The sequence below is a fragment of the Salvelinus alpinus genome, chromosome 34 (assembly GCF_045679555.1).
Source record: "Salvelinus alpinus chromosome 34, SLU_Salpinus.1, whole genome shotgun sequence".
NCBI lineage: Eukaryota > Metazoa > Chordata > Actinopteri > Salmoniformes > Salmonidae > Salvelinus > Salvelinus alpinus.
Genome location: NC_092119.1, coordinates 25,541,256 through 25,567,679, shown reverse-complemented (window position 1 = coordinate 25,567,679; position 26,424 = coordinate 25,541,256). Strand labels below are relative to the sequence as shown.

Sequence of the window (26,424 nt, the reverse complement as noted above, 5' to 3'; positions counted from 1 at the left end):
AGGGTCTGATCACTGTGTTTTCTGCTGAGACCTCATTATATCCTGTTTTTACCTAGGTCGATCATTGTAGGTCGATCAGATGTGATGTATACAAGTCATGTAATATCTCTCAATGTCTAGCTCTATCTTTTCTAGGGCACAAGGACTACATTTGTCCAGGGACTAACCAGTGCACTATCAACAAGAACCTCCGTAAAATGTGCCGGTCCTGCCGCCTACGCAAGTGTTATGAAGTGGGCATGAAGAAGTGTGGTAGGCAGCCATCGTCCTTATCTACTCTCTCTCACTAGCTGGGTTGTGAAACCCAACCTCGTGTAGTCAAACGTGAGCTGTGAGCCTGTAGAAGTATCTGTAGGAGTAAAATCCATCAGTTGTTTGTCTGTGCTGTTGTTCAGGTATGAGGCCGGAGCACTACAGTTTCATGGGGGCGAGGCACAGGCGTGTACCTCAGGGGCGGGGGGCACCAGGCAGGCTGGTGGGGGTCGGTGCCAGGGCCCAGTGGAATCTGGAGGGGGGCTCCCTCTCCCTGCTGGAGGTGCACCACTCATCCCTGACCCCTGAACAGCTGATATCCTGCATCATGCATGCGGAGCCGCCAGAGATCAACCTGATGGAGGACCTAAAGAGGCCCTTCACTGAAGCCAGCTTGATGATGTCACTCACCAAACTGGCCAACAAGGAGCTGTTCTTCATGATCAGCTGGGCCAAAAAGATACCTGGTGAGACACCTGTTCTGTTTGTGTGTGTGTGTGTGTGTGTGTGTGTGTGTGTGTGTGTGTGTGTGTGTGTGTGTGTGTGTGTGTGTGTGTGTGTGTGTGTGTCAGCTTGCGTGCAGCTCATGTTCAAGGTTTGGTTGATGCCCCAAGTTTATATGTGAGATACAGTAGGTATGTCTAAAGAAAGAAAGACTACCTGGCTGACTGTAGACCCTTCACACCCTATTTCTATATCTACTAACTGTGATCAGTACTGTAGTAGTTGGCCCTTAGCCTTCTCATTACCCCACGTACTGCAGCCAGCCATATGGCTGTGTAGACCCGAGGGACAGGAAATCACACAGGTTATGAAGGGGTTACTCCTCTCCTCTCTACCCTGCTGCAGAGCATTGTTCCCCCCTCACTCAGGGTTGTAGAAGTGAGCCCAGCAGGTTCCCTCTCAGGGGAGATGTGTCTGAGTTCACACACTCTTTTGTCTGAAATGGGGCTTTGGGGGTTTGGTGACATAAGGAGATGTGAAAATTTGCTTGTATTGTCAGTTATAAAGAAGAAGAAAAACTCTACAGACTAGCTGTGCATTGTGGATTTGCTCCAGAGATCACTGCAGTTTCATTTATGAAGGTGCCTCAGCATTCGGCTTTGTTCCAATATCCATCTATCAGTACTTGTCCAGCTAAGACTGTGGTGCGCTGCTCTGTTCCAATATCCATCTGTCAGTACTTGTCCACCTAAGACTGTGGTGCGCTGCTCTGTTCCAATATCCATCTGTCAGTACTTGTCCACCTAAGACTGTGGTGCGCTGCTCTGTTCCAGTATCCATCTGTCAGTACTTGTCCACCTAAGACTGTGGTGCGCTGCTCTGTTCCAGTATCCATCTGTCAGTACTTGTCCACCTAAGACTGTGGTGCGCTGCTCTGTTCCAATATCCATCTGTCAGTACTTGTCCACCTAAGACTGTGATGCGCTGCTCTGTTCCAATATCCATCTGTCAGTACTTGTCCACCTAAGACTGTGGTGCGCTGCTCTGTTCCAATATCCATCTGTCAGTACTTGTCCACCTAAGACTGTGGTGCGCTGCTCTGTTCCAATATCCATCTGTCAGTACTTGTCCACCTAAGACTGTGGTGCGCTGCTCTGTTCCAGTATCCATCTGTCAGTACTTGTCCACCTAAGACTGTGGTGCGCTGCTCTGTTCCAGTATCCATCTGTCAGTACTTGTCCACCTAAGACTGTGGTGCGCTGCTCTGTTCCAATATCCATCTGTCAGTACCTGTCCAGCTAAGACTGTTGTGCGCTGCTTTGTTCCAATATCCATCTGTCAGTACTTGTCCAGCTAAGACTGTGGTGCGCTGCTTTGTTCCAATATCCATCTGTCAGTACTTGTCCAGCTAAGACTGTTGTGCGCTTTAGGGTGTTCCTAGTCTGTCAGGGCTTTACTATGCATTTCATCTGTCCTTTATTAGTCCCTTTAAATGTAGGGAGTGAATGTTATTTATTTTAAGGGTTACATGGAGAAAATTGAAACTCTGAAATGAAAATGGATGGCCCTCCCTTCAGCAAAATATATTTTACCTAAACCCTCCCTGAACACTTCAAAAAACAAACAAGTGACCCTCCCATATACCTAAAATCATATTTTACACAAAGTGGATAGCAGAGAACATGTTTACCGTTTACCCTCACTTCTTGGACAGACCAGAGCCTTTGTCCTGTAAGCATTACATGGCAACGCTGGAATTTTGATAGCACACAGGGCTGCGAGCCAGAAGGTTGTTGGTTCGCAGACCACTATGGACAAAAGTAGGGGTAGAAAGATCTCCTTCATAGTAAAAGCATTGCATGAATCAATCATCGTATTTGCAGGTCCGAGAAAAAACTGCCTTTTAATTAAATGATATGTAATTTTACATATTAGTTGAATACATTTTTAATACCACACAAATGACCGAAATTACAGGCTAAGAATGGACAGAGATAGGCCTATGTGTTTATCTTATCATATTTCTCCAATGCCAAATGAGTGTCTTGTTTGCAACGAAACTGTCCCTGTAATGAAATCTGAGAATCAATCAATCAAATGTATTTATAAAACCCTTTTTACATCAGCCGATGTCACAAAGTGCTATACAGAAACCCAGCCTAAAACCCCAAACAGCAAGCAATGCAGATGTAGAAGCACGTGGCTAGGAAGCCATTAGGAATCTGAGCATGGTACTTTCAAAAGTTAGGCCTACCTTTCCACCACAGACAGAGTAGGCCTGCCGATGCAGAAAAATGTAAGCTTTAACTGCTGGCCTCTCTTCTACCGTGGCTTAACCCAATGAGAGAATGTCACAAGTGTTTCCCTAAATGCTATCTGTGTTTAAATATCTTCTATTGTACAGAAAGTGAATAGCTTAATCATTTGATAGTGACATAATTAGGTTACTTCCCTGAATGTCAAAGAAACAAAACAATGATATCCCCAAGTGCATCAGAGTCAAGTCTTTCCCCGGGTATTTTACAGCTTGTTTCTAGCATAAAGCATTGCGGATCAAAGCAATGTTATAGATCACTTTATATAATCAGATCTGTTTAATTTTCTTCAAAATATTAAACTCTAAGGATCCGCCCCTTTTTTTCAATTTCGCCTAAAATGACATATCCAAATCTAACTGCCTGTAGCTCAGGCCCTGAAGCAAGGATATGCATATTCTTGGTACCATTTGAAAGGAAACACTTTGAAGTTTGTAGAAATGTGAAAGGAATGTAGGAGAATATGACACAATAGATCTGGTAAAAGATAACACAAAGAAAAAAACAACCGTTCTGTTGTATTTTTTTGTACCATCATCTTTGAAATGCAAGAGAAACGCCATAATGTATTATTCCAGCCCAGGTGCAATTTAGATTTTGGCCACTAGATGGCAGCAGTGTATGTGCAACATTTTAGACAGATTTTTATTTTATTTATTTTTTATTTAACCTTTATTTAACCAGGTAGGCTAGTTGAGAACAAGTTCTCATTTGCAACTGCGACCTGGCCAAGATAAACCATAGCAATTCGACACATACAAAAACACAGAGTTACACATGGAATACAATGAACCATTGTATTTCTGTTCGAAATGTTGTATCAGGACTGCCCAAATGTGCCTAATTTGTTAATTAATAACTTTTCATGTTCAAAATTGTGCACTCTCCTCAAACAATAGCATGATATTATCTCACTGTAATAGCTACTGTAAATTGGACAGTGCAGTTAGATTAACAAGAATATAAGCTTACTGCAAATATCAGATGTGTCTATGTCCTGGGAAATGTTCTTGTTACTTACAACCTAATGCTAATCGCATTAGCCTACGTTAGCTCAACCGTCCCGTGGAAGGGACACTGATCAGCTAACAAGCAGTAGGCCTGTGCTTTTTGCCATTTTCTTTAATAAAAAGGTAGGCCTATAGCATACCCTCTCATACCCATCAATTTGAGTCTTGGTTTTTACAGCCCTTCACTGACACTGAGGTAGACTATTTAGTTAAAGAGTGCATGGTGGTGGGTGAAGGAATTGATATTGATATAGCAGCCTATCGCCTAATTCCGTCTGTCAAACATGTAGGCCTACCTCTTATTTCTTAAACAGCAAGAAATAGGCTCCTTCACAAAGCCCTCTTGTTAGGAAAGTGTAATGCAGCCTAGTTTTATTTACACCATCCCAACAGCTATCTTTAGAAATAAAACTTTGCTCCCTGCTTCTCCAAGCATTCACTTCGTAGCCTATAGCACTCAACCTCAACTCTGAACCTCGAAGCCAGTTCCACTGTGTTTTTTCATTGTTGCCTCTAATCAGGGACTGATTTAAACCTGGGACACCAGGTGGGTGCAATTAATTATCAGGTAGAACAGAAAACCAGCAGGCTCTGTACCTCATAGGATAAGAAACACTTGTGCCTATAGGCTATGTATCATTTGATTGAGACCACACTAAATAGCCTATAGGCGGGGTGTGTTGAGTTAAATTGAACGTTTTTTTTTAACTTTGTTTGTTTTAAACATCACTGGGGGAAAAAATGGGAATGTGCGCAGTTTATTTATATGTTTAGAATGCGCGCAGTTGATTCATCTAAAATGCAGCGATACTAGCTTTGGGCATGGAGTCAATGAAACTTACCTTTGCTGTCGGTGTGCTGTACCTGTGGGGATATGTGATCATCGAAGGTGGAGTGGGACCAGAGGACTCACCTACAGTGGTTGCTCCACTAAAAGTTTTGCTATTATGCTGCAGGACTGAGAGGTAATTTGTGGTTTAGTAGGTACCCAGTATGACTACTTCATTGCTCCAGACCAGCGCAAGGGGATGTTAGAGCACTGATTATGCTTTTGGGTCCTACTGTGTCTCTAACTGACAATGAATGGGTGACATAAACCTAAATAGAAACTGATAATTGTGCAGGACTTCAGTATTACTTACTAAAACTGTTGTGACACTAAGGTTTTTATTCCTTTATTTTGCTCTTACTGTAGTCCACTCCTGACCGGTCACATTGTACAGTGCCTGAGTGGCGCAATGGTCTAAGACACTGTAGGTTTTTGATTTCTTTCCCTCTAAAAACAGAAATAAATTATTCTAAATAACAAACTGGCTTTATTTACAAATTAGTAACAATGTCTCACCCCATGTTCAAGAATGGCCTTTTTCTCACTAATTTTACATTATTTGAAAACAAAATCATCTCCAAAATATTGTTATTTTTTAAACAAAGCAAATATTATTAATTTTGAATTATATAAAAGTCCCTTGGATATTCTCACAGATATATTATTAAGCATGTTATTAGCAGAACAATATACACACAAAAGTTTGGCGTCACTTAGAAATGTCCTTGTTTTTGAAAGAAAAGCTAATTTGTTGTTCATTAAAATAACATCAAATTGATCAGAAATACAGTGTTAATGTTGTAAATGACTATTGTAGCTGGAAATGGCTACATAGGCGTACAGAGGCCCATTATCAGCAACCATCACTCCTGATTAAAGAAGCAAAAAAACTGGACATCTTTAGACTAGTTGAGTATCTGGAGCATCAGCATTTGTGGGTTCGATTACAGGCTCAAAATGGTCAGAAAAAAAGACTTTCTTCTGAAACTCGTCAGTCTATTCTTATTCTGAGAAATGAAGGCTATTCCATGCGAGAAATTGCCAAGAAACTGAAGATCTCGTACAACGCTGTGTACTACTCCCCTCACAGAACAGCGCAAACTGGCTCCAACCAGAATAGAAAGAGGAGTGGGAGGCCCCGGTGCACAACTGAGCAAGATGACAAGTACATTAGAGTGTCTAGTTTGAGAAACAGATGCCTCACAAGTCATCAACTGGCAGCTTCATTAAATAGTACCGGCAAAACACCAGTCTCAACATCAACAGGGAAGAGACGACTCCGGAATGCTGGCCTTCTAGGCAGAGTTGCAAAGAAAAAGCCATATCTCAGACTGGCCAATAAAAATAAAGATTAAGCTGGGCAAAATAACACAGACACTGGACAGAGGAACTCTGCCAGGCAACATGAGTCTCACTAGTGTTGAGTAATGTGCTGGTAAAAGTGGTGTAGGTCTTATTTATTTAGAGCATATTGAAGTTAGAAGCAATAGGGTTTGAAGCAATAGCCTACAACTATTTTAGCACTATTTCACGCTGCTCTGAGACAATCATGGGGACTGGTCTTGATAAATCAATGAGATTTTTATTTTCACTGAATCTCCGTTTGGGTATTGGTTAGACTACAATTATACAATTAGGGTGTAGAAATGTTATGTTCTTAGTGTAACCTTTATCTTCTTATGGCTGCATCCCGCTACCGGGATCGATATGACAGCAGCCAGATAAAGTGCAGGGCGCCAAATTCAAAAACCAGAAATTTCATAATTAAAATTCGTCAAACATACATGTGTCTTATATCATTTTAAAGGTATTCTTGTTGTTAATCCCACCAAAGTGTCCGATATCAAATATGCTTTTCAGCGAAAGCACTACAAACGATTATGTTAGGTCACCATCAAACCACAATAAGCACAGCCATTTTTCCAGCGAAAGATAGCAGTCAGAAAAAGCAGAAAGAGATAAAATTAATCACAAACCTTTGATTATCTTCATCAGATGACACTCATAGGACTTCATGTTACACAATACATGCATGTTTTGTCTGATAAAGTTCATATTCATAACAAAAAAACTGAGTTTACATTGGCGCGTTAGATTCACTAGTTCCAAAAACATCCAGTGATAGTGCATAGCCACATCGTTTCAACAGAAATACTCATCATAAATGTAGATGATAATACAAGTTATACACATGGAATTATAGATATACCTCTCCTTAATGCAGCCGCTGTGTAAGATTTCAAAAAAACTTTACGGAAAAAGCAAATCATGCAATAATCTGAGACGGAGCTCAGAACAATAGCCAAATTAGCCGCCATGTTGGACTCAACAGAAAACAGAAAATACATGATAAATGTTTCCTTTGATTAACTTCATCAGAATGCAGTCCTAGGAATCCCAGGTCCACAATAAATTTGTTCGATAATGTCCGTTATTTATGTCCAATTAGCTACTTTGGTTCGCGCCTTCGGTAAACAATTCCAAAGTCAGAAAGCGCCTCCACTATAACGTGACGAAATGTCCAAAAGTTCCGTAACAGTCAGTAGAAACACGTCAAACGATGTACTGAATCAATCTTTAGAATGTTGTTAACATACATCTTGAATAACGTTCCAACCGGAAAATTAAATTGACTTCAATTGAGAGATGGAACGGACGTCCTACTCATGTGAAGGTGAATGCGTGATCAGCCCGTGGAAGTGATTACTCATTCCTGTCTCCTTCGGCCCCCCTTCACATTAGAGTCATCAGACAAAGTTCTGTTGACTATTGACATCTAGTGGAAGCCGTAGGAAGTGAAAACTCATCTATATCTTGCTGTCATTTCAATTGAGAGTATGGTTGAAAATCTGACACCTTAGAAACAATTCAAACAGGAAGTGGAACTTCTCAGGTTTTTGCCTGCCATATGAGTTCTGGTATACTCACAGACATAATTCAAACAGTTTTAGAAACTTCAGAGTGTTTTCTATCCAATATGAATAATAATATGCATATATTAGCAACTGGGACTAAGGAGCAGGCCGTTTAATATGGGCACCTCAGTGCACCTTTCATCCAAGCTACTCAATACTGCCCCTGCAGCCATAAGAAGTTATTTAACTAGGCAAGTCAGTTAAGAACAAATTCATATTTACAATGACGGCCTACACTGGCAAATCCCGGACGACGCTGGGCCAATTGTGCGCCGGTTGTGATACACCCTGGATCAAATACGCACACTCCCACATCCATTACATTGTATTTTAGTCTCAGGGATGAGATCATTCTCCTCAAGGCCAATAAATCCTCTTACCTTCCGGACTGATCAAATTCACCCAACACCAGAACTACAACTAAATAAACAACGTTCAATGCTTAACAAACCCCAATGATATAGTTTTTTGGGCTACAACACAAATATATAATTCTGACAAACAAAGTGGGACGTGTGTGATTTAGAGCCATAAACCTTTTGTTTACTGACAATTCAAAAGGTGCTTTGTCAGCAGTTAGTGTTTGATATGGCCAAAATTCAAAGTCAAACTTAACTCAAGAACCTAAAAAAAAAAAAATCAATAAGGAATGTAAAAATACAAGGACTGTATGTTTGAAGCAAACATTAAAATCGGTATTATTGTATTTTCAGATAGCTCATAGATTTATGGGATGTCAACCTCTCAGCAATTTAAAGGGCGAAGATACTGTAATAAGAACCGTGTGCCCACACATGGTGATTCTTTAGATACAGTGGGGAGAACAAGTATTTGATACACTGCCGATTTTGCAGGTTTTCCTACTTACAAAGCATGTAGAGGTCTGTCATGTTTATCATAGGTACACTTCAACTGTGAGAGACGGAATCTAAAACAAAAATCCAGAAAATCACATTGTATGATTTTTAAGAAATTAATTTGCATTTTATTGCATGACATATGTATTTGATTACCTACCAACCAGTAAGAATTCCGGCTCTCACAGACCTGTTAGTTTTTCTTTAAGAAGCCCTCCTGTTCTCCACTCATTACCTGTATTAACTGCACCTGTTTGAACTCGTTACCTGTATAAAAGACACCTGTCCACACACTCAATCAAACAGACTCCAACCTCTCCACAATGGCCAAGACCAGGGAGCTGTGTAAGGACATCAGGGATAAAATTGTAGACATGCACAAGGCTGGGATGGGTTACAGGCCAATAGGCAAGCAGCTTGGTGAGAAGGCAACAACTGTTGGCGCAATTATTAGAAAATTGAAGAAGTTCAATATGACGGTCAATCACCCTCGGTCTGGGGCTCCATGCAAGATCTCACCTCGTGGGGCATCAATGATCATGAGGAAGGTGAGGGATCAGCCCAGAACTACATGGCAGGACCTGGTCAATGACCTGAAGAGAGCTGGGACCACAGTCTCAAAGAAAACCATTAGTTAGACACTACGCCGTCATGGATTAAAATCCTGTAGCGCACGCAAGGTCCCCCTGCTCAAGCCAGCGCATGTCCAGGCCCGTCTGAAGTTTGCCAATGACCATCTGGATGATCCAGAGGAGGAATGGGAGAAGGTCATGTGGTCTGATGAGACAAAAATAGAGCTTTTTGGTCTAAACTCCACTCGCCGTGTTTGGAGGAAGAAGGATGAGTACAACCCCAAGAACACCATCCCAACCGTGAAGCATGGAGGTGGAAACATCATTCTTTGGGGATGCTTTTCTGCAAAGGGGACAGGACGACTGCACCGTATTGAGGGGAGGATGGATGGGGCCATGTATCGCGAGATCTTGGCCAACAACCTCCTTCCCTCAGTAAGAGCATTGAAGATGGGTCGTGGCTGGGTCTTCCAGCATGACAACGACCTGAAACACACAGCCAGGGCAACTAAGGAGTGGCTCCGTAAGAAGCATCTCAAGGTCCTGGAGTGGCCTAGCTAGTCTCCAGACCTGAACCCAATAGAAAATCTTTGGAGGGAGCTGAAAGTCCGTATTGCCCAGCGACAGCCCCTACACCTGAAGGATCTGGAGAAGGTCTGTATGGAGGAGTGGGCCAAAATCCCTGCTGCAGTGTGTGCAAACCTGGTCAAGAACTACAGGAAACGTATGATCTCTGTAATTGCAAACAAAGCTTTCTGTACCAAATATTAAGTTCTGCTTTTCTGATGTATCAAATACTTATGTCATGCAATAAAATGCAAATTAATTACTTAAAAATCATAATGTGATTTTCTGGATTTTTGTTTTAGATTTCGTCTCTCACAGTTGAAGTGTACCTATGATAAAAAATTACAGACCTCTACATGCTTTGTAAGTAGGAAAACCTGCAAAATCGGCAGTGTATCCAATACTTGTTCTCCCCACTGTAAATAGCCCAGTACTGTAACCTACTCCCGACCGTCAAGTTGTACAATGCCATATTTTCCGTTCCACGGAAACCCAGAGGGTTTTTTGTTTTTCTTGGAATAGAAACACCATAATATTAATCAAATCAAAATTTCTTAAAATCAGTCCCATATACTATATTCTTACAAAAAGGTTTTAAATGATCTACTACAGCCACTATTGAAGGCTATCAAATGCTTCTCAAAGATGCCCTCTGGTGGTCAAACTAGCACTAACTGGCATTAATGGTACCAGTGGTTGGCACCTAAATAAAGTGCCATAGAATTCTGCGGCACCATGCAAGCTGTGCCGCAGTATGCTGCAACTTTTATAGGACGAACCACTGTAGGATGGAGAGTGCACCAGAGGAGGGGGGCTCCACAGTAGCGCAGAGGTGATAGACTGGGGATGCGGTGGTGTGGACAACGGGGCAGCGGAAGGTGAGCTGGCAATGCATGAACATGGGGAGGGGTGCTCCATAGCGGCAGAGAGGCCACCAGAGGCAGTGCACAGGGAGGCGAGTTACAAGTGGATCGAGAATTCAGCAAGGCCTTTGGGAAGAAAGGTTTACATTTTGTGCGATTAAATGTCCGAAGCTTACTACTGAAGATTGATGAGATATGCCTGTTGGTTCGCAAATCAGAGTTGGGTGTCTTGTGTTTTACAGAGACATGGTTGGATTAATCTGTTTGTGAAATTGAGATGGACAATTATTCTGTCAGGAAGGATCGGAACGGTGATGAGATATGTGCCTTTGTTTATAACATTGCTTATAACATCAGATCAGATTTAATGATCTGGAGATTGTCTGGCTGGATATCTGTCTTCCCAAAACCAAGACGATTTTGTTGGGGGTGTGTTACAGTCCGCCCAATCAGAATGCATCCTATGAAGGTCTTGGAATTGTGTTGTCAAACTGTAATGATTCCCTGGAGAAATAATTTTGTTTGGGGTTTTCAGTACTGATGTCTGCAAAAAGGATAGCCCAACCCACAATGTATTTATGCACTTCTGTAGATAATTTGCTCTGACCCAAATGATAAAGATCCCACCAGGATATGTGAAACAGTGCAAAGTACGATTGACTTAATATTGGTGTCTGATAAATCCAAAATATCTCAGAGTAGAGTAATAGTCTATGGAATCAGTAATCATTGTATTACATTTTGCACAAGGGAGTTTTTAAAGATATATTTAAGTGTCACAAAACTGTTTTTGAGAGAGCAGCCTGATGTTATCCTATATAAATGTCACAGAAATGGATGCACAGAGCAGGATGGAGGAAGCTAAGAGGGGTTACTTTGCCGATGAAATCATTGAGAACAAAAATGACCCTGAAAAGCTTTGTAAATCATTTAAGGAACTAGGCTGTAGTAGTACTACCAAAAACTAACTAAACAGTATTGGATTGAACATCAGAGGGGAGATGGTATATGAAAAAGCAGATTTGCCAATTAATCAAACTCTTTTTTTTCTGTTGCCAGCAGGCTGGTTAGCAAGCTGCTAGCAGACTTTACATGCTCCAAAGCCACAGGCCTGGATAATATTCCTGCAAGTTTTCTTAGAGATTCTGCTGAGCAAATTGCCCCTTGTTTTACACATATAGTTAATCTCTCTCTTGAACATGGCATCTTTCCCAAAGACATGAAACAGGCTAAAGTTATAACTCTGTTTAACAAGGGGATAAAGTATGACCCTGGGAATTATCCTCAGTATAACATCAACAATCCTGGAGAGAGCTGTACATTAGCTAATGTATGAATAGGTCAACAAACAAAGTCGAATGTATGATTTTGTGTCAGGGTTAAGAAAAACATAGTCCACTGATTCATGTCTACTTTACTTGACTGACATCATCATGAAAGAGATTGATGAGGGAAAACTCTGCTGAATGGTACTGCTTGACCGACAGAAGACCGACGAAACAGTTAACCACTGTTTTCTCATTTCCAAACTGAAGGAACTGGGGTTTAGCAGTATCCCTCTAGGCTGGGTAAAGTCCTGCTTGTCAGGTAGGGAGCAAGAGGTTAATGGTTTGTAATGGAAATGACCATCAAGGTCTCAAGTCAATTAGTAAATGAACTGTATTACAGGTCGTTCAGAAGCTGCGCCAGGGGGCTGTCCCCGAGCACCTTTTATGCTAGGACATGATTCATCCTCAGCACAAGGGAGGAAGTTTGGGTGCAAAAGAGAATGTGAAACAAGACACCTGCTGCTGATAAAGTTCTCAGAGGCTATTTCTGGGCGTTCACCCAAGCTCAAAGTTCTCTCTTGGTTATTGTCTGCTAAAGGGAACTAGTTATAAAATGGAACTAGCACAAAGGGAACTAGTTATAAAACATGTCATGAAGCAAATATGTATTACATTACAGCAACCAATACATACAATCATATAGCCAGGGTAAAAGAAAATCCACCACAGGTTCACTGTCTTAGGCAAAACTAATTAATTGTGGTGAACCGCAGGGGAGCGTGCTTGGGCGTCTTACTGTTTTTACTTTATATAAACGATATGAAAGATGCTTGTTCTTGCCGACTTTTCCTTTAAGAGGATGACTCAACACTTCCGGTGTCTCATAAAAGTAAAACCGTTGGAGAGCATATTTAGCACAGATCTTACTAACATTAGCAAATGGCTTGGAGATAATAAGCTACACTACTTGACCAAAAATATTTGGACACCTGCTCGTCGAACATCTCGTTCCAAGATCATGGGTGTTTAATATGGAGTTGGTCCCCCTTTTGCTGCTATAACAGCCTCCTATTTTCTGGGAAGTCTTTCCACTAGATGTTGGAACATTGCTGCGGGGACTTGCCTCCACATCAGTGCCCGACCTCACATTAGTGATGTTGGGCGATTAGGCCTGGCTCGCAATCGGCATTCCAATTCATCCCAAAGGTGTTTGATGGGGTTGAGTTCAGGGCTCTGTGCAGGCCAGTCAAGTTCTTCCACACCAATTTTGACAAACCCTTTCTGTATGGACTTTGCTTTTTGCATGGGGGCATTGTCATGCTGAAACAGGAAAGGGCCTTCCTCAAACTGTTGCCATGCTGTGGCATTAAGATTTCCCTTCACTGGAACTAATCGGCCTAGCCCGAACCATGAAAAACAGCCCAAGACCATTATTCCTCTCCCACAGAACTTTATAGTTGGCGCTATGCATTCGGTCAGGAAGCGTTCTCCTGGCATCCGCCAAAACCAGATTAGTCCATTGGACTGCCAGATGGTGAAGCTGCTCCAGAGTCCAATGGCGGCGAGCTTTAAACCACTCCAGCTGACGCTTGGCATTGCGCATGGTGATCTTAGGCTTGTGTGCGACTGCTCGGCCATGGAAGCTCCCAACGAACAGTTATTGTGCTGACGTTGCTTCCAGAGGCAGTTTGGAACTCAGCAGTAAGTGTTGCAACTGAGGACAGCATTTTTTTTTTTTACACGCTACGCACTTCAGCACTCTGCGGACTCGTTCTGTGAGCTTGTGTGGCCTACCACTTTGCGACTTCTAGAAATTTCCGCTTCACAATAACAGCACTTACATCTGAGCGGGGCAGCGGACTGACTTGCTGGAAAGGTGGCATCCTATGACAGTGCCATGTTGAAAATCACTGAGCTCTTCAGTTAGGCCATTCTACAGCCAGTGTTTGTCTATGGAGATTGCATGGCTGTGTGCCCGATTTTATACACCTGTCAGCAACGGGGTGTGGCTGAAATTGCCAAATCCACCAATTTGAAGGGAGGTCCACATACTTTGTGTATATATAGTGTATCTCTGCACTTAGGTAAAACTAAGGCAATTCTTTTTGGGTCCAGAACTAAATTGTGTAGGTCCTCTGAAATCAGAGTGGAGTTAGGGGGTGAGGTGCTGACTACTAAACCCTCTGTTAGCTAGCAGGGATGCATCCTTGACAGCTTGATAGGTGTGAGCATGGCCACTAAAGTGCTAGGGAAGGTTAATGCCAGGACTACATTTTTGGCTAGAAAGCCCAAGCTGCTTGATAAGGATTCCATGACAGTGCTAGCCACTGCCCTCATTCAATGCCATTTTGACTACATTAATACTTCCTGGTTAGGGGGCTTATATATGTTTCTGAAGGGGAAACTCAAAATATTCCACAATAAGCTGATCAGGGTAGTGTTGAAGGTGAGTCCACGTACTCACGGGCAGGAGCTGCTTTCAGGAACTCAACTGGCTGCCTGTTGAGGCTAAGGTGTCCCAGATTATACTGGGTTTGGTTATCAGGAGTATTGATGATTCTGCGCCCAGTTGAGCTGATTACTTTCCCCATGTTAGGGATGCACACAATCACAGCACCAGATCAGGTGATGCTAATGTGGGCTTATACAGGCTCAGGAGTAATGCTGGGAAAGATACTTTCTTGTATACTGGAGTCTCAGAGAGGAATGTGTTGCCTCTAACCATAAAACTAACATACTCTCTGGGCAAAAAACAATTTGATGTCTTCTGTGTACCTTGCGATGCAACGATATCATAGATGTTCTTCTTCGTTTTTAGGTTTTATTAACTCGCTGTAATACTGTTTGCAACCGTGTTGGATCTTACCTTGACGTCTTGTCTCAAGAAGACCAGAATGGAAATAAGTCCCAGACGTTATCGTGTATTATCCTCAATGATTTTACTCATGTGCATGTATGGCTTTTCAAGTTTTGTGTGTGCTTGTTTATTTAAATGGTTGAATTAATAAACATAACTACATTTATATTGTGCGTTCAGTGGAGAATGAGAGATGGGGCACACATCGATATACAGTACCAGTCAAAAGCTTGGACACAACTACTCATTCAAGGTTTTTTTAAATGTATTTTTTACTATTTTCTACACTGTAGAATAATAGTGAAGACATCCACGCTATGAAATAACACATAGAATCATGTAGTAACCAAAAATGTGTTAAACTAATAAAAATATATTTGAGATTCTTCAAAGTAGCCACCCTTTGCCTTGATGAAAGCTTTGCACACAATCTCATATAAAATATATTTGTGATTTGTTTAACACTTTTTTGGTTACTACATGATTCCATGTGTGTTATTTCATAGCGTTGATGTCTTCACAATTATTCTACAATGTAGAAAATAGTCAAAATAAAGAAAAACCCTTGAATGAGTAGGTGTGTCCAAACTTTTGACTGGTACTGTATATATATCATAATAAGCAACTAATTCAAAAATACTGAAGAATATTGAAATTTCGTCAATTACAGATTACATGACCCTCCCCTGGACTAGCATTTAAAAAATACTAGTCCCTCCTCTTGACTGAAATTGAAAAAGCATGACCCTCCCCCATTTTTCTCCCTTCAGAATACAATGAGCACTAACTGCCTCCACTTTCTTTTCATCTGTGTGGGTGTGTACTATAGGCTTTGTAGAGCTGAGTCTGACGTACCAGATGCACCAGTTGGAGAGTTGCTGGTTGGACGTGCTGATGCTTGGTCTGATGTGGAGGTCTATCGACCACCCTGGGAAACTCATCTTCTCAGCAGACCTAAAGCTCAACAGGTACACATTCCTGAATTTCACTACTAAGCTCCAGTAAGAATAAGATGAGAATGATGTTGGTTACAGTATCTTCGCCCTTTAAATTGCTGAGAGGTTGACATCCCATAAATCTATGAGCTATCTGAAAATACAATAATACCGATTTTAATGTTTGCTTCAAACCTACAGTCCTTGTATTTTTACATTCCTTATTGATTTTTTTTTTTTTTAGGTTCTTGAGTTAAGTTTGACTTTTGGCCATATCAAACTCTGACTGCTGACAAAGCACCTTTTGAATTGTCAGTAAACAAAAGGTTTATGGCTCTAAATCACACACGTCCCACTTTGTTTGTCAGAATTATATAGTTGTGTTGTAGCCCCAAAAAACTATAACATTGGGGTTTGTTAAGCATTGAACGTTGTTTATTTAGTTGTAGTTCTGGTGTTGGGTGAATCTGATCGGTCCGGAAGGTAAAATAATTTATTGGCCTTGAGGAGAATGATCTCATCCCTGAGACTAAAATACAATGTAATGGATGTGGGAGTGTGCGTATTTGATCCAGGCTGTATCACAACCGGCGCACAATTGGCCCAGCGTCGTCCAGGTTTGGCCAGTGTAGGCCGTCATTGTAAATATGAATTTGTTCTTAACTGACTTGCCTAGTTAAATAAAGGTGAAATAAAATGTTTACAAAAAAATTATGCATACTCCCACATACATTACACTGTATCTTAGTCTCAGGGATTAGAACATTCTCCTCAAGGCCAATAAATCCTCTTACCTTTCGTACCACTTGTCTATATGTGCGTGTGTGTGTACCACTTGTCTATATGTGAGTGTGGCTGTACCGCTTGTCTATATGGGAGTGTGCATACTACTGGTCTATATGGGAGTGTGCGTACCACTGGTCCATATGGGAGTGTGTGTACTAATTGTCTATATGTGAGTGTGTACTACTTTTCTATATGTGAGTGTGTGTGTACCACTTGTCTATATGTGAGTGTGTGTACTACTTTTCTATATGTGAGTGTGTGTACCACTTGTGTCGTGACTTTACTTTCATTAAGGCAGCAGCCAAAATCCTGTGTCCTCTCAGTGTGCAGGATTGGAATGTGTGAGTGGGCCCTATGGAGAATCTAACTCAGAACAGTAACATGCAATAAATGGATTTTGGGACAATATATTCCATCAGCCAAAATGGTGGTAATAACGATAGATGGAATATGAAAATGAATGTCATATTTGTTATGTTATTAAAAGTTAAATTATGACGTTATAACGAAAACATTTTAACTTGAAGAGTTTCCATAATATGCACATGATGTTTACATATTGTACGTTGTGTGTAAAATGTCCAGATTAAAGAGAATGTTTTTGTAAAAGTGAACTGTGAAATTAGTTGTCGAAACATGATTAGAGTACAATCTTGATGCCTTGCCTCGTAACTACATACGCCCAGAGAACTTGCCATGAAGGCGGAAACACCCAATTCTACCCTGGGGTATAAAACATGTGAGTTAAGAATTTACACATCAGACTAGGTGACCACCGCTGCAGCCAAGGTCCGAGTAGTATCAATCCCAAAACACAACGAGGTTTCAAGACATTACTAGAGTAATTCCGTGGACTATCAGGCAGCATGCCACAACGGAGACCTCCCGGACGCTCAGTAATTCCCTTGCCAGGGATGATTTTGTACAGCCTACCCCGGCTTCCCGAGAACCCCGCTTACCTCCTCCTGAGCGCTATGTTGGGGACCCTGGAACCTGCCGGGTGTTTCTTTCCCAGTGCTCCCTCATCTTCAATCCCTTCGGAGGTGAGGAAGGTATTCGATCATCCGGTGTCCGGGAGAGATGCGGCCTGAAAGCTACTTTGATTATGTCAAGAACCAACCCCGTAGTGTGGCAGACTACACAGTAGACTTACGCACGTTGGCTGCCGAGAGTGCCTAGAACCCAGAGTCTCTGTTTGATATCTTTCTTCATGGACTATCCGAGGAGATTAAAGTTGAGCTCGCAGCTCGGGAGTTACTTCTGGACCTCGACTCCCACATAGCCTTAACAATAAGGCTCGATGGACGTCTACGGGAGCGCAGGAGGGAGAGGAGGCCTGTTTTCGGCCCTACTTGTTCATCCACGGCTACTTGCTCGCCCCCGAAGAACCTCGGAAGTCCCCGACGCCTGAGTTTCCGAGAGGATCCAAAGACAATCGAGTCCCCTCGGGAATCATTGGGCACAAGTGACAAATTTTCTACTGTGCCTACGCAACGGGGCAGAGCTAGGTAAGAGTACTATAGTGGGTCATACTGGGAGTTTTCTAACTCCCATTCCCACTCTTCCATGTTATCCTGCTGTGGGGTGACCCATCTAAATCTCTCCGAGTGCTCATTGACTCTGGAGCTGAGTTTTATGGACGCTACTCTGGTATCAGAGCTGGGTATCTCCACACAACTCCTCTCTGTTCCCATGGATGCCAGAGCACTGGACGGACGTACCATAGGCAGGGTCCCTCATAGTACGGTGTCCATTAACCTGCGTGTGTCGGGCAATCACAGTGAGTCCACACAGCTTCTTCTCATTGAATCTCCCCATGCTCCTGTTGTTTTGTGATTCTCATGGCTCCAGAGGCACAACCCCGTTATTGACTGGACCACTGGTTCTATCCTGGGTTGGAGCCCGTTCTGCCACTCACATTGCCTTCAGGCGGCGCAGCCTGCCCCGGGACGTCCTCCTGCGGGCTCTGGTAAAGCCTCGGATATCTCCGCCGTTCCAGCCGAATACCAGGACCTCCTGGAGATGTTCAGCAAGGCTTGCGCTCCTCCCTCTGCATCGTCCCTACGATTGCGCTATTGATCTCCTCCCGGGCACAACACACCTCATTTGTTGACTTCGGTGATCGAAAAAGCCTTGGCCTCATGCATGTCAACATCAGAAGCCTCCTCCCTAAGTTTGCCTTACTCACCGCTTTAGCACACTCTGCCAACCCTGATGTCCTTGCCGTGTCCGAATCCTGGCTTAGGAAGGCCACCAAAAATTCGGGGATTTCTATACCCAACTATAACACTTTCCGTCAAGATAGAACTGCCAAAGGGGGAGGAGTTGCAATCTACTGCAGAGATAGCCTGCAAAGTTCTGTCATACTTTCCAGGTCTATGCCCAAACAGTTCGAACTTCTAATTTTAAAAATTAATCTCTCCAGAAATAAGTCTCTCACTGTTGCCGCCTGCTACCGACCCCCCTCAGCTCCCAGCTGTGCCCTGGACACCATCTGTGAATTGATCGCTCCCCATCTAGCTTCAGAGTTTGTTCTGTTAGGTGACCTAAACTGGGATATGCTTAACACCCCGGCAGTCCTACAATCCAAGCTTGATGACCTAAATCTCACACAAATCATCAAGGAACCCACCAGGTACAACCCTAAATCCGTAAACATGGGCACCCTAATAGACATTATCCTGACCAACCTGCCCTCCAAATACACCTCTGCTGTCTTCAATCAAGATCTCAGCGATCACTGCCTCATTGCCTGTATCCGCCACGGGTCCGCGGTCAAACGACCACCCCTCATCACTGTCAAACGCTCCCTAAAACACTTCTGCGAGCAGGCCTTTCTAATCGACCTGGCCCGGGTACCCTGGAAGGATATTGACCTCATCCCGTCAGTTGAGGATGCCTGGTCATTCTTTAAAAGTTACTTCCTCACCATATTAGACAAGCATGCTCCGTTCAAAAAATGCAGAACCAAGAACAGATATAGCCCGTGGTTCACTCCAGACCTGACTGCCCTCGACCAGCACAAAAACATCCTGTGGCGAACTGCAATAGCATCGAAGAGCCCCCGCGATATGCAACTGTTCAGGGAAGTCAGGAACCAATACACGCAGTCAGTCAGGAAAGCAAAGGCCAGCTTTTTCAAGCAGAAATTTGCATCCTGTAGCTCTAACTCCAAAAAGTTCTGGGATACTGTAAAGTCCATGGAGAACAAGAGCACCTCCTCCCAGCTGCCCACTGCACTGAGGCTAGGTAACACGGTCACCACCGATAAATCCGTGATAATCGAAGACTTCAACAAGCATTTCTCAATGGCTGGCCATGCCTTCCTCCTGGCGACTCCAACCTTGGCCAACAGCCCCGCCCCCCCCGCTGCTACTCGCCCAAGCCTCCCCAGCTTCTCCTTTACCCAAATCCAGATAGCAGATGTTCTGAAAGAGCTGGAAAACCTGGACCCATACAAATCAGCTGGGCTTGACAATCTGGACCCCCTATTTCTGAAACTGTCCGCCGCCATTGTCGCACCCCCTATTACCAGCCTGTTCAACCTCTCCTTCGTATCATCTGAGATCCCCAAGGATTGGAAAGCTGCCGTGGTCATCCCCCTCTTCAAAGGGGGAGACACCCTGGACCCAAACTGTTACAGACCTATATCCATCCTGCCCTGCCTATCTAAGGTCTTCGAAAGCCAAGTCAACAAACAGATCACTGACCATCTCGAATCCCACCGTACCTTCTCCGCTGTGCAATCCGGTTTCCGAGCCGGTCACGGGTGCACCTCAGCCACGCTCAAGGTACTAAACGATATCATAACCGCCATCGATAAAAGACATTACTGTGCAGCCGTCTTCATCGACCTGGCCAAGGCTTTCGACTCTGTCAATCACCATATTCTTATCGGCAGACTCAGTAGCCTCGGTTTTTCTAATGACTGCCTTGCCTGGTTCACCAACTACTTTGCAGACAGAGTTCAGTGTGTCAAATCGGAGGGCATGTTGTCCGGTCCTCTGGCAGTCTCTATGGGGGTACCACAGGGTTCAATTCTCGGGCCGACTCTTTTCTCTGTATACATCAATGATGTTGCTCTTGCTGCGGGCGATTCCCTGATCCACCTCTACGCAGACGACACCATTCTATATACTTCCGGCCCTTCCTTGGACACTGTGCTATCTAACCTCCAAACGAGCTTCAATGCCATACAACACTCCTTCCGTGGCCTCCAACTGCTCTTAAACGCTAGTAAAACCAAATGCATGCTTTTCAACCGTTCGCTGCCTGCACCCGCACGCCCGACTAGCATCACCACCCTGGACGGTTCCGACCTAGAATATGTGGACATCTATAAGTACCTAGGTGTCTGGCTAGACTGCAAACTCTCCTTCCAGACTCATATCAAACATCTCCAATCCAAAATCAAATCAAGAATCGGCTTTCTATTCCGCAACAAAGCCTCCTTCACTCACGCCGCCAAACTTACCCTAGTAAAACTGACTATCCTACCGATCCTCGACTTCGGCGATGTCATCTACAAAATAGCTTCCAATACTCTACTCAGCAAACTGGATGCAGTTTATCACAGTGCCATTCGTTTTGTTACTAAAGCACCTTATACGACCCACCACTGCGACCTGTATGCCCTAGTCGGCTGGCCCTCGCTACATGTTCGTCGTCAGACCCACTGGCTCCAGGTTATCTACAAGGCTATGCTAGGTAAAGTGCCGCCTTATCTCAGTTCACTGGTCACGATGGCTACACCCACCCGCAGCACGCGCTCCAGCAGGTGTATCTCACTGATCATCCCTAAAGCCAAAACCTAATTTGGACGCCTTTCCTTCCAGTTCTCTGCTGCCTGCGACTGGAACGAATTGCAAAAATCTCTGAAGTTGGAGACTTTTATCTCCCTCAACAACTTTAAAAATCTGCTATCCGAGCAGCTAACCGATCGCTGCAGCTGTACATAGTCCATCTGTAAACTACCCACCCAATTTACCTACCTCACCCCCCATACTGCTTTTATTTATTTACTTTTCTGCTCTTTTGCACACCAGTATCTCTTCTTGCACATGATCATCTGATGATTTATCACTCCAGTGTTAATCTGCTAAATTGTAATTATTCGATTTATTGCCTACCTCATGCCTTTTGCACACATTGTATATAGATTCTCTTTTTTTTTCTACCATGTTATTGACTTGTTTATTGTTTACTCCATGTGTAACTCTGTGTTGTCTGTTCACACTGCTATGCTTTATCTTGGCCAGGTCGCAGTTGCAAATGAGAACTTGTTCTCAACTAGCCTACCTGGTTAAATAAAGGTGAAAAAAAAAATAAAAAATGGGTGGCTATATACCCTGTCTGGCCCAAGGCCATGGAGGAGTACATTGAGGACTTTCTGGCTGCTGGGAGCATTCATACTTTTGCTTCCCCTGCCGGCGCAGGGTTCTTCTTTGTGGGTAAAGAGGACAAGACCATGCGTCCATGTATCGACTACCGGGGCCTCAATGACATCACGGTGAAGAATCGCTACCCTCTACCACTCCTCTCCTCGGTTTTTGAACCTCTCCAGGGGACAACCATCTTTTCCAAGTTGGACCTTCGGAATGCCTACCATCTAGTTCGGATACGCAAAGGAGACGAGTGGAAGACGGCCTTCAAACAGCTAGTGGACACAGAGTGTGGCAAAGCCGGGTAGGAGACCTGAGCCAACTCCCCGTGCTTACCGTGGAGTGAGAGGGCGTGTTATGCGGTGGTGAGCACGGTGTCCCCAGTACGCATGCTTAGCCCAGTGCGGGCTATTCCACCTCGCCGCACTGGTAGGGCTAGGTTGGGCATCGAGCGGGATGTCATGGAGCCGGCTCAACGCATCTGGCCTCCAGTGCGTCTCCTCGGGCCGGCATACATGGCACCAGCCTTACAAATGGTGTCCCCGGTTCGCCAGCATAGCCCAGTGCGGGCTATTCCACCTCGCCGCACTGGCAGGGCTACGGGGACCATTCAACCTGGTAAGGTTGGGCAGGCTCGGTGCTCAAGAGCGCGTGTCCTCCTTCACGGTCCGGTTTTTCCGGTGCCACCTCCACGTACCAGCCCTCCGGTGGCAGCTCCCTGCACCAGGCTGTCTCTCCGTCTTCTCTCTCCAGTTGCTCCCACCTGTCCAGCGCTGTCAGAGCCTTCCTCCTCTCCAGCGCAGCCAGTGTCTGAACTGTCTGCCTGCCCAGCGCTGTCTGAACTGCCTGCCTGCCCAGCGCTGTCTGAGCTGCCTGCCTGCCCAGCGCTGTCTGAGCTGCCTGCCTGCCCAGCGCTGTCTGAACTGTCTGCCTGCCCAGCGCTGTCTGAGCTGCCTGCCTGCCCAGCGCTGTCCGTCTGTCCAGAGCCGTCCAGCCAGGACCAGCCAGAGCCGTCCAGCCAGGACCAGCCAGAGCCGCCCAGCCAGGACCAGCCAGAGCCGCCCAGCCAGGACCAGCCAGAGCCTCCCAGCCAGGACCAGCCAGAGCCGGCCAGCCAGGATCCGCCAGAGCCGGCCAGCCAGGATCCGCCAGAGCCGGCCAGCCAGGATCCGCCAGAGCCGGCCAGCCAGGATCCGCCAGAGCCGGCCAGCCAGGATCCGCCCCTCAGTCCGGTGCTGCCCCTCAGTCCGGTGCTGCCCCTCAGTCCGGTGCTGCCCCTCAGTCCGGTGCTGCCCCTCAGTCCGGAGCTGACCCTCAGTCCGGAGCTGCCCCTCAGTCTGGAGCTGCCCCTTAATCCAATGGGGTTTATATGGAGGGTGGTCATTGGGAGGAGGCCAAGGAAGCGGGGTTTGACTATGGTGGGGTGGGGACCACGACCAGCGCCAGAGCCACCACCGTGGACAGACGCCCACCCAGACCCTCCCCTAGACTTTATGCTGGTGCGCCCAGAGTTCACACCTTAAGGGGGGGGTTATGCCACGTTCCTGACCTCTTTTTCCTTTTTCTTGTATTTATTTAGTTGGTCAGGGCGTGAGTTGGGGTGGGTTGTCTATGTGTTAATTTCTATGTTGGGGTTTTGTGTTCGGCCTGGTATGATTCTCAATCAGAGGCAGCTGTCAATCGTTGTCCCTGATTGAGAATCATACTTAGGCAGCCGGGGTTCACGTGTGTGTTTGTGGGTGTTTGTTCTTGTGTCAGTGTTCCGCCACACAGGACTGTCACGGTAGTTATTTTGTATTGCATATTGGTTTTGTTAATTATTAAATCACTATGGAAACTAGCCACTCTGCGTATTGGTCCGATCCGTCTCGCCTCTCCTCGTCCGAGGAGGAGGATTACGACTGCCGTTACAGTGTGTGTCTATATGTGAGTGTCTGTAATACTTGTCTAAGGAGGTGCATGGCTTTTGAGTATAGTAGGTGTGCACATGTGCTGCTATATCTATTTGCCAATCTTTGAGTTTACATATCTGAACTGTTACACAAGTGTACATGTCTGTGAGTGTGTGTTATACAATATGTATAATGCATAATATGTCTCTTTCACTCTGTGTGTGACTGTGTGCTTGTAGGGAAGAGGGGAACTGTGTGAAGGGCATCATGATTATATTTGACATGCTACTGGCAGCCACCACCAGGTTTCGAGAGCTGAATCTCCAGAGAGAGGAGTATGTCTGTCTGAAAGCCATGATCCTCCTCAACTCCAGTAAGTCAAATGATCAGTACTTCTCTACAGTGACATGTGATGAGATCGGAGGCTGGGTAGGCACTGGCTATTATCAAAGCCAGATTTACTCACAAATGAACCTTGATGAAGCCCGAGTTCACCATACAACAGATAGCTCCAACATCCAGTGACATAGGCTATTAACCGAAATTAACAAACACTTTTCACTAAATGTAAATACAGTACCACTGTAGCCAAGATACACAAGCAATAGCCTCCGATGGTGGAATATTTCATATCATCCGACAAAATGTATAACCAATAGGTGGCACTAAAATACCAATATAAGCACACATTTAATTTGAGTAGTTTGCAATGCAAACTCCTTAGCCTTTCAGAATGGATATACAATTCTTCCAATGAACCGCATGCATCATGCACATACACACATGATAATAATAATAATAACATTATGTGAAATATTATTATACACACACATATAATAAATAAAGTTCTAACGAAATGTCCATATCAACAATCGAAATGACTGAAAAATGCAGTTCAAAAGATTAAAAGTGTCTCATCAAAACAAAATTCTAGCTTGATAAATCAAATGCATCAAAGGGATGTTGTCTATTTTTATGTTTCATGTTCATTCAACAGTAGCCTAACCCGCAAATTGCAAAGTATTTAGGCTTAACTTTACTTGTAAATGAAGTCCATTCATCTGTCCTTCAGGGTGAACCTCTCTGTGACAGCGTTGCAGGGCCAAGGATGACAAAATGATCAAACCTTGCTTTCATTTGAAAGCTACTATTGTCCAAAATGTTGTAAAACAGTCCTCATCTCTGATCGGCTGTCTGCTCTGGGTTGCTGTGTCTGTTAAGCTGAATGTGGTGCATTCGATCAGATGATTTTCTGTTCCTTCCTCTGATGAAGGTCAGGAAGCAGAGCTATTGCTCTCCCTCTGAATTATACCAAGATTTCCTTAGAAATCCAACTCAAATTGTTTGAGGTGCAGTATATTACCTACAGTGGGGAGAACAAGTATTTGATACACTGCCGATTTTGCAGGTTTTCCTACTTACAAAGCATGTAGAGGTCTGTAATTTTTATCATAGGTACACTTCAACTATGAGAGACGGAATCTAAAACAAAAATCCAGAAAATCACATTGTATGATTTTTAAGTAATTCATTTGCATTTTATTGCATGACATAAGTATTTGATACATCAGAAAAGCAGAACTTAATATTTGGTACAGAAACCTTTGTTTGCAATTACAGAGATCATACGTTTCCTGTAGTTCTTGACTAGGTTTGCACACACTGCAGCAGGGATTTTGGCCCACTCCTCCCTACAGATCTTCTCCAGATCCTTCAGGTTTCGGGGCTGTCGCTGGGCAATACGGAGTTTCAGCTCCCTCCAAAGATTTTCTATTGGGTTCAGGTCTGGAGACTGGCTAGGCCACTCCAGGACCTTGAGATGCTTCTTACGGAGCCACTCCTTAGTTGCCATGGCTGTGTGCTTCGTGTCGTTGTCATGCTGGAAGACCCAGCCACGACCCATCTTCAATGCTCTTACTGAGGGAAGGAGGTTGTTGGCCAAGATCTCGCGATACATGGCCCCATCCATCCTCCCCTCAATACGGTGCAGTCGTCCTGTCCCCTTTGCAGAAAAGCATCCCCAAAGAATGATGTTTCCACCTCCATGCTTCACGGTTGGGATGGTGTTCTTGGGGTTGTACTCATACTTCTTCTTCCTCCAAACACGGCGAGTGGAGTTAGACCAAAAAGCTCTATTTTTGTCTCATCAGACCACATGACCTTCTCCCATTCCTCCTCTGGATCATCCAGATGGTCATTGGCAAACTTCAGACAGGCCTGGACATGCACTGGCTTAAGCAGGGGGACCTTGCGTGCGCTGCAGGATTTTAATCCATGACGGCGTAGTGTGTTACTAATGGTTTTCTTTGAGACTGTGGTCCCAGCTCTCTTCAGGTCATTGACCAGGTCCTGCCGTGTAGTTCTGGGCTGATCCCTCACCTTCTTCATGATCATTGATGCCCCACGAGGTGAAATCTTGCATGGAGCCCCAGACCGAGGGTGATTGACCGTCATCTTAAACTTCTTCCATTTTCTAATAATTGCGCCAACAGTTGTTTCCTTCTCACCAAGCTGCTTGCCTATTGTCCTGTAGCCCATCCCAGCCTTGTGCAGGTCTACAATTTTATCCCTGATGTCCTTACACAGCTCTCTGGTCTTGGCCATTGTGGAGAGGTTGGAATCTGTTTGATTGAGTGTGTGGACAGGTGTCTTTTATACAGGTAACGAGTTCAAACAGGTGC

At 44.3% G+C, this 26,424-nt stretch overlaps 1 protein-coding gene across 2 annotated transcripts in view; it reads left to right on the top strand.

Annotated features, from left to right (window-relative positions):
* Positions 1-443: 443 nt before the first annotated feature.
* The window catches only part of LOC139563639 (estrogen receptor beta-like), a 34,540-nt gene continuing 8,559 nt past the window's right edge, over positions 444-26,424 (top strand). For both annotated transcript variants that reach the window (XM_071382480.1, XM_071382481.1), the window contains exons 1-3: positions 444-719; positions 15,579-15,717; positions 23,983-24,116. In XM_071382480.1, the coding sequence (XP_071238581.1) occupies positions 581-719; positions 15,579-15,717; positions 23,983-24,116 (412 nt within the window). In that variant the 5' untranslated portion in view covers positions 444-580. The remainder of the gene's footprint in view (positions 720-15,578; positions 15,718-23,982; positions 24,117-26,424) is intronic.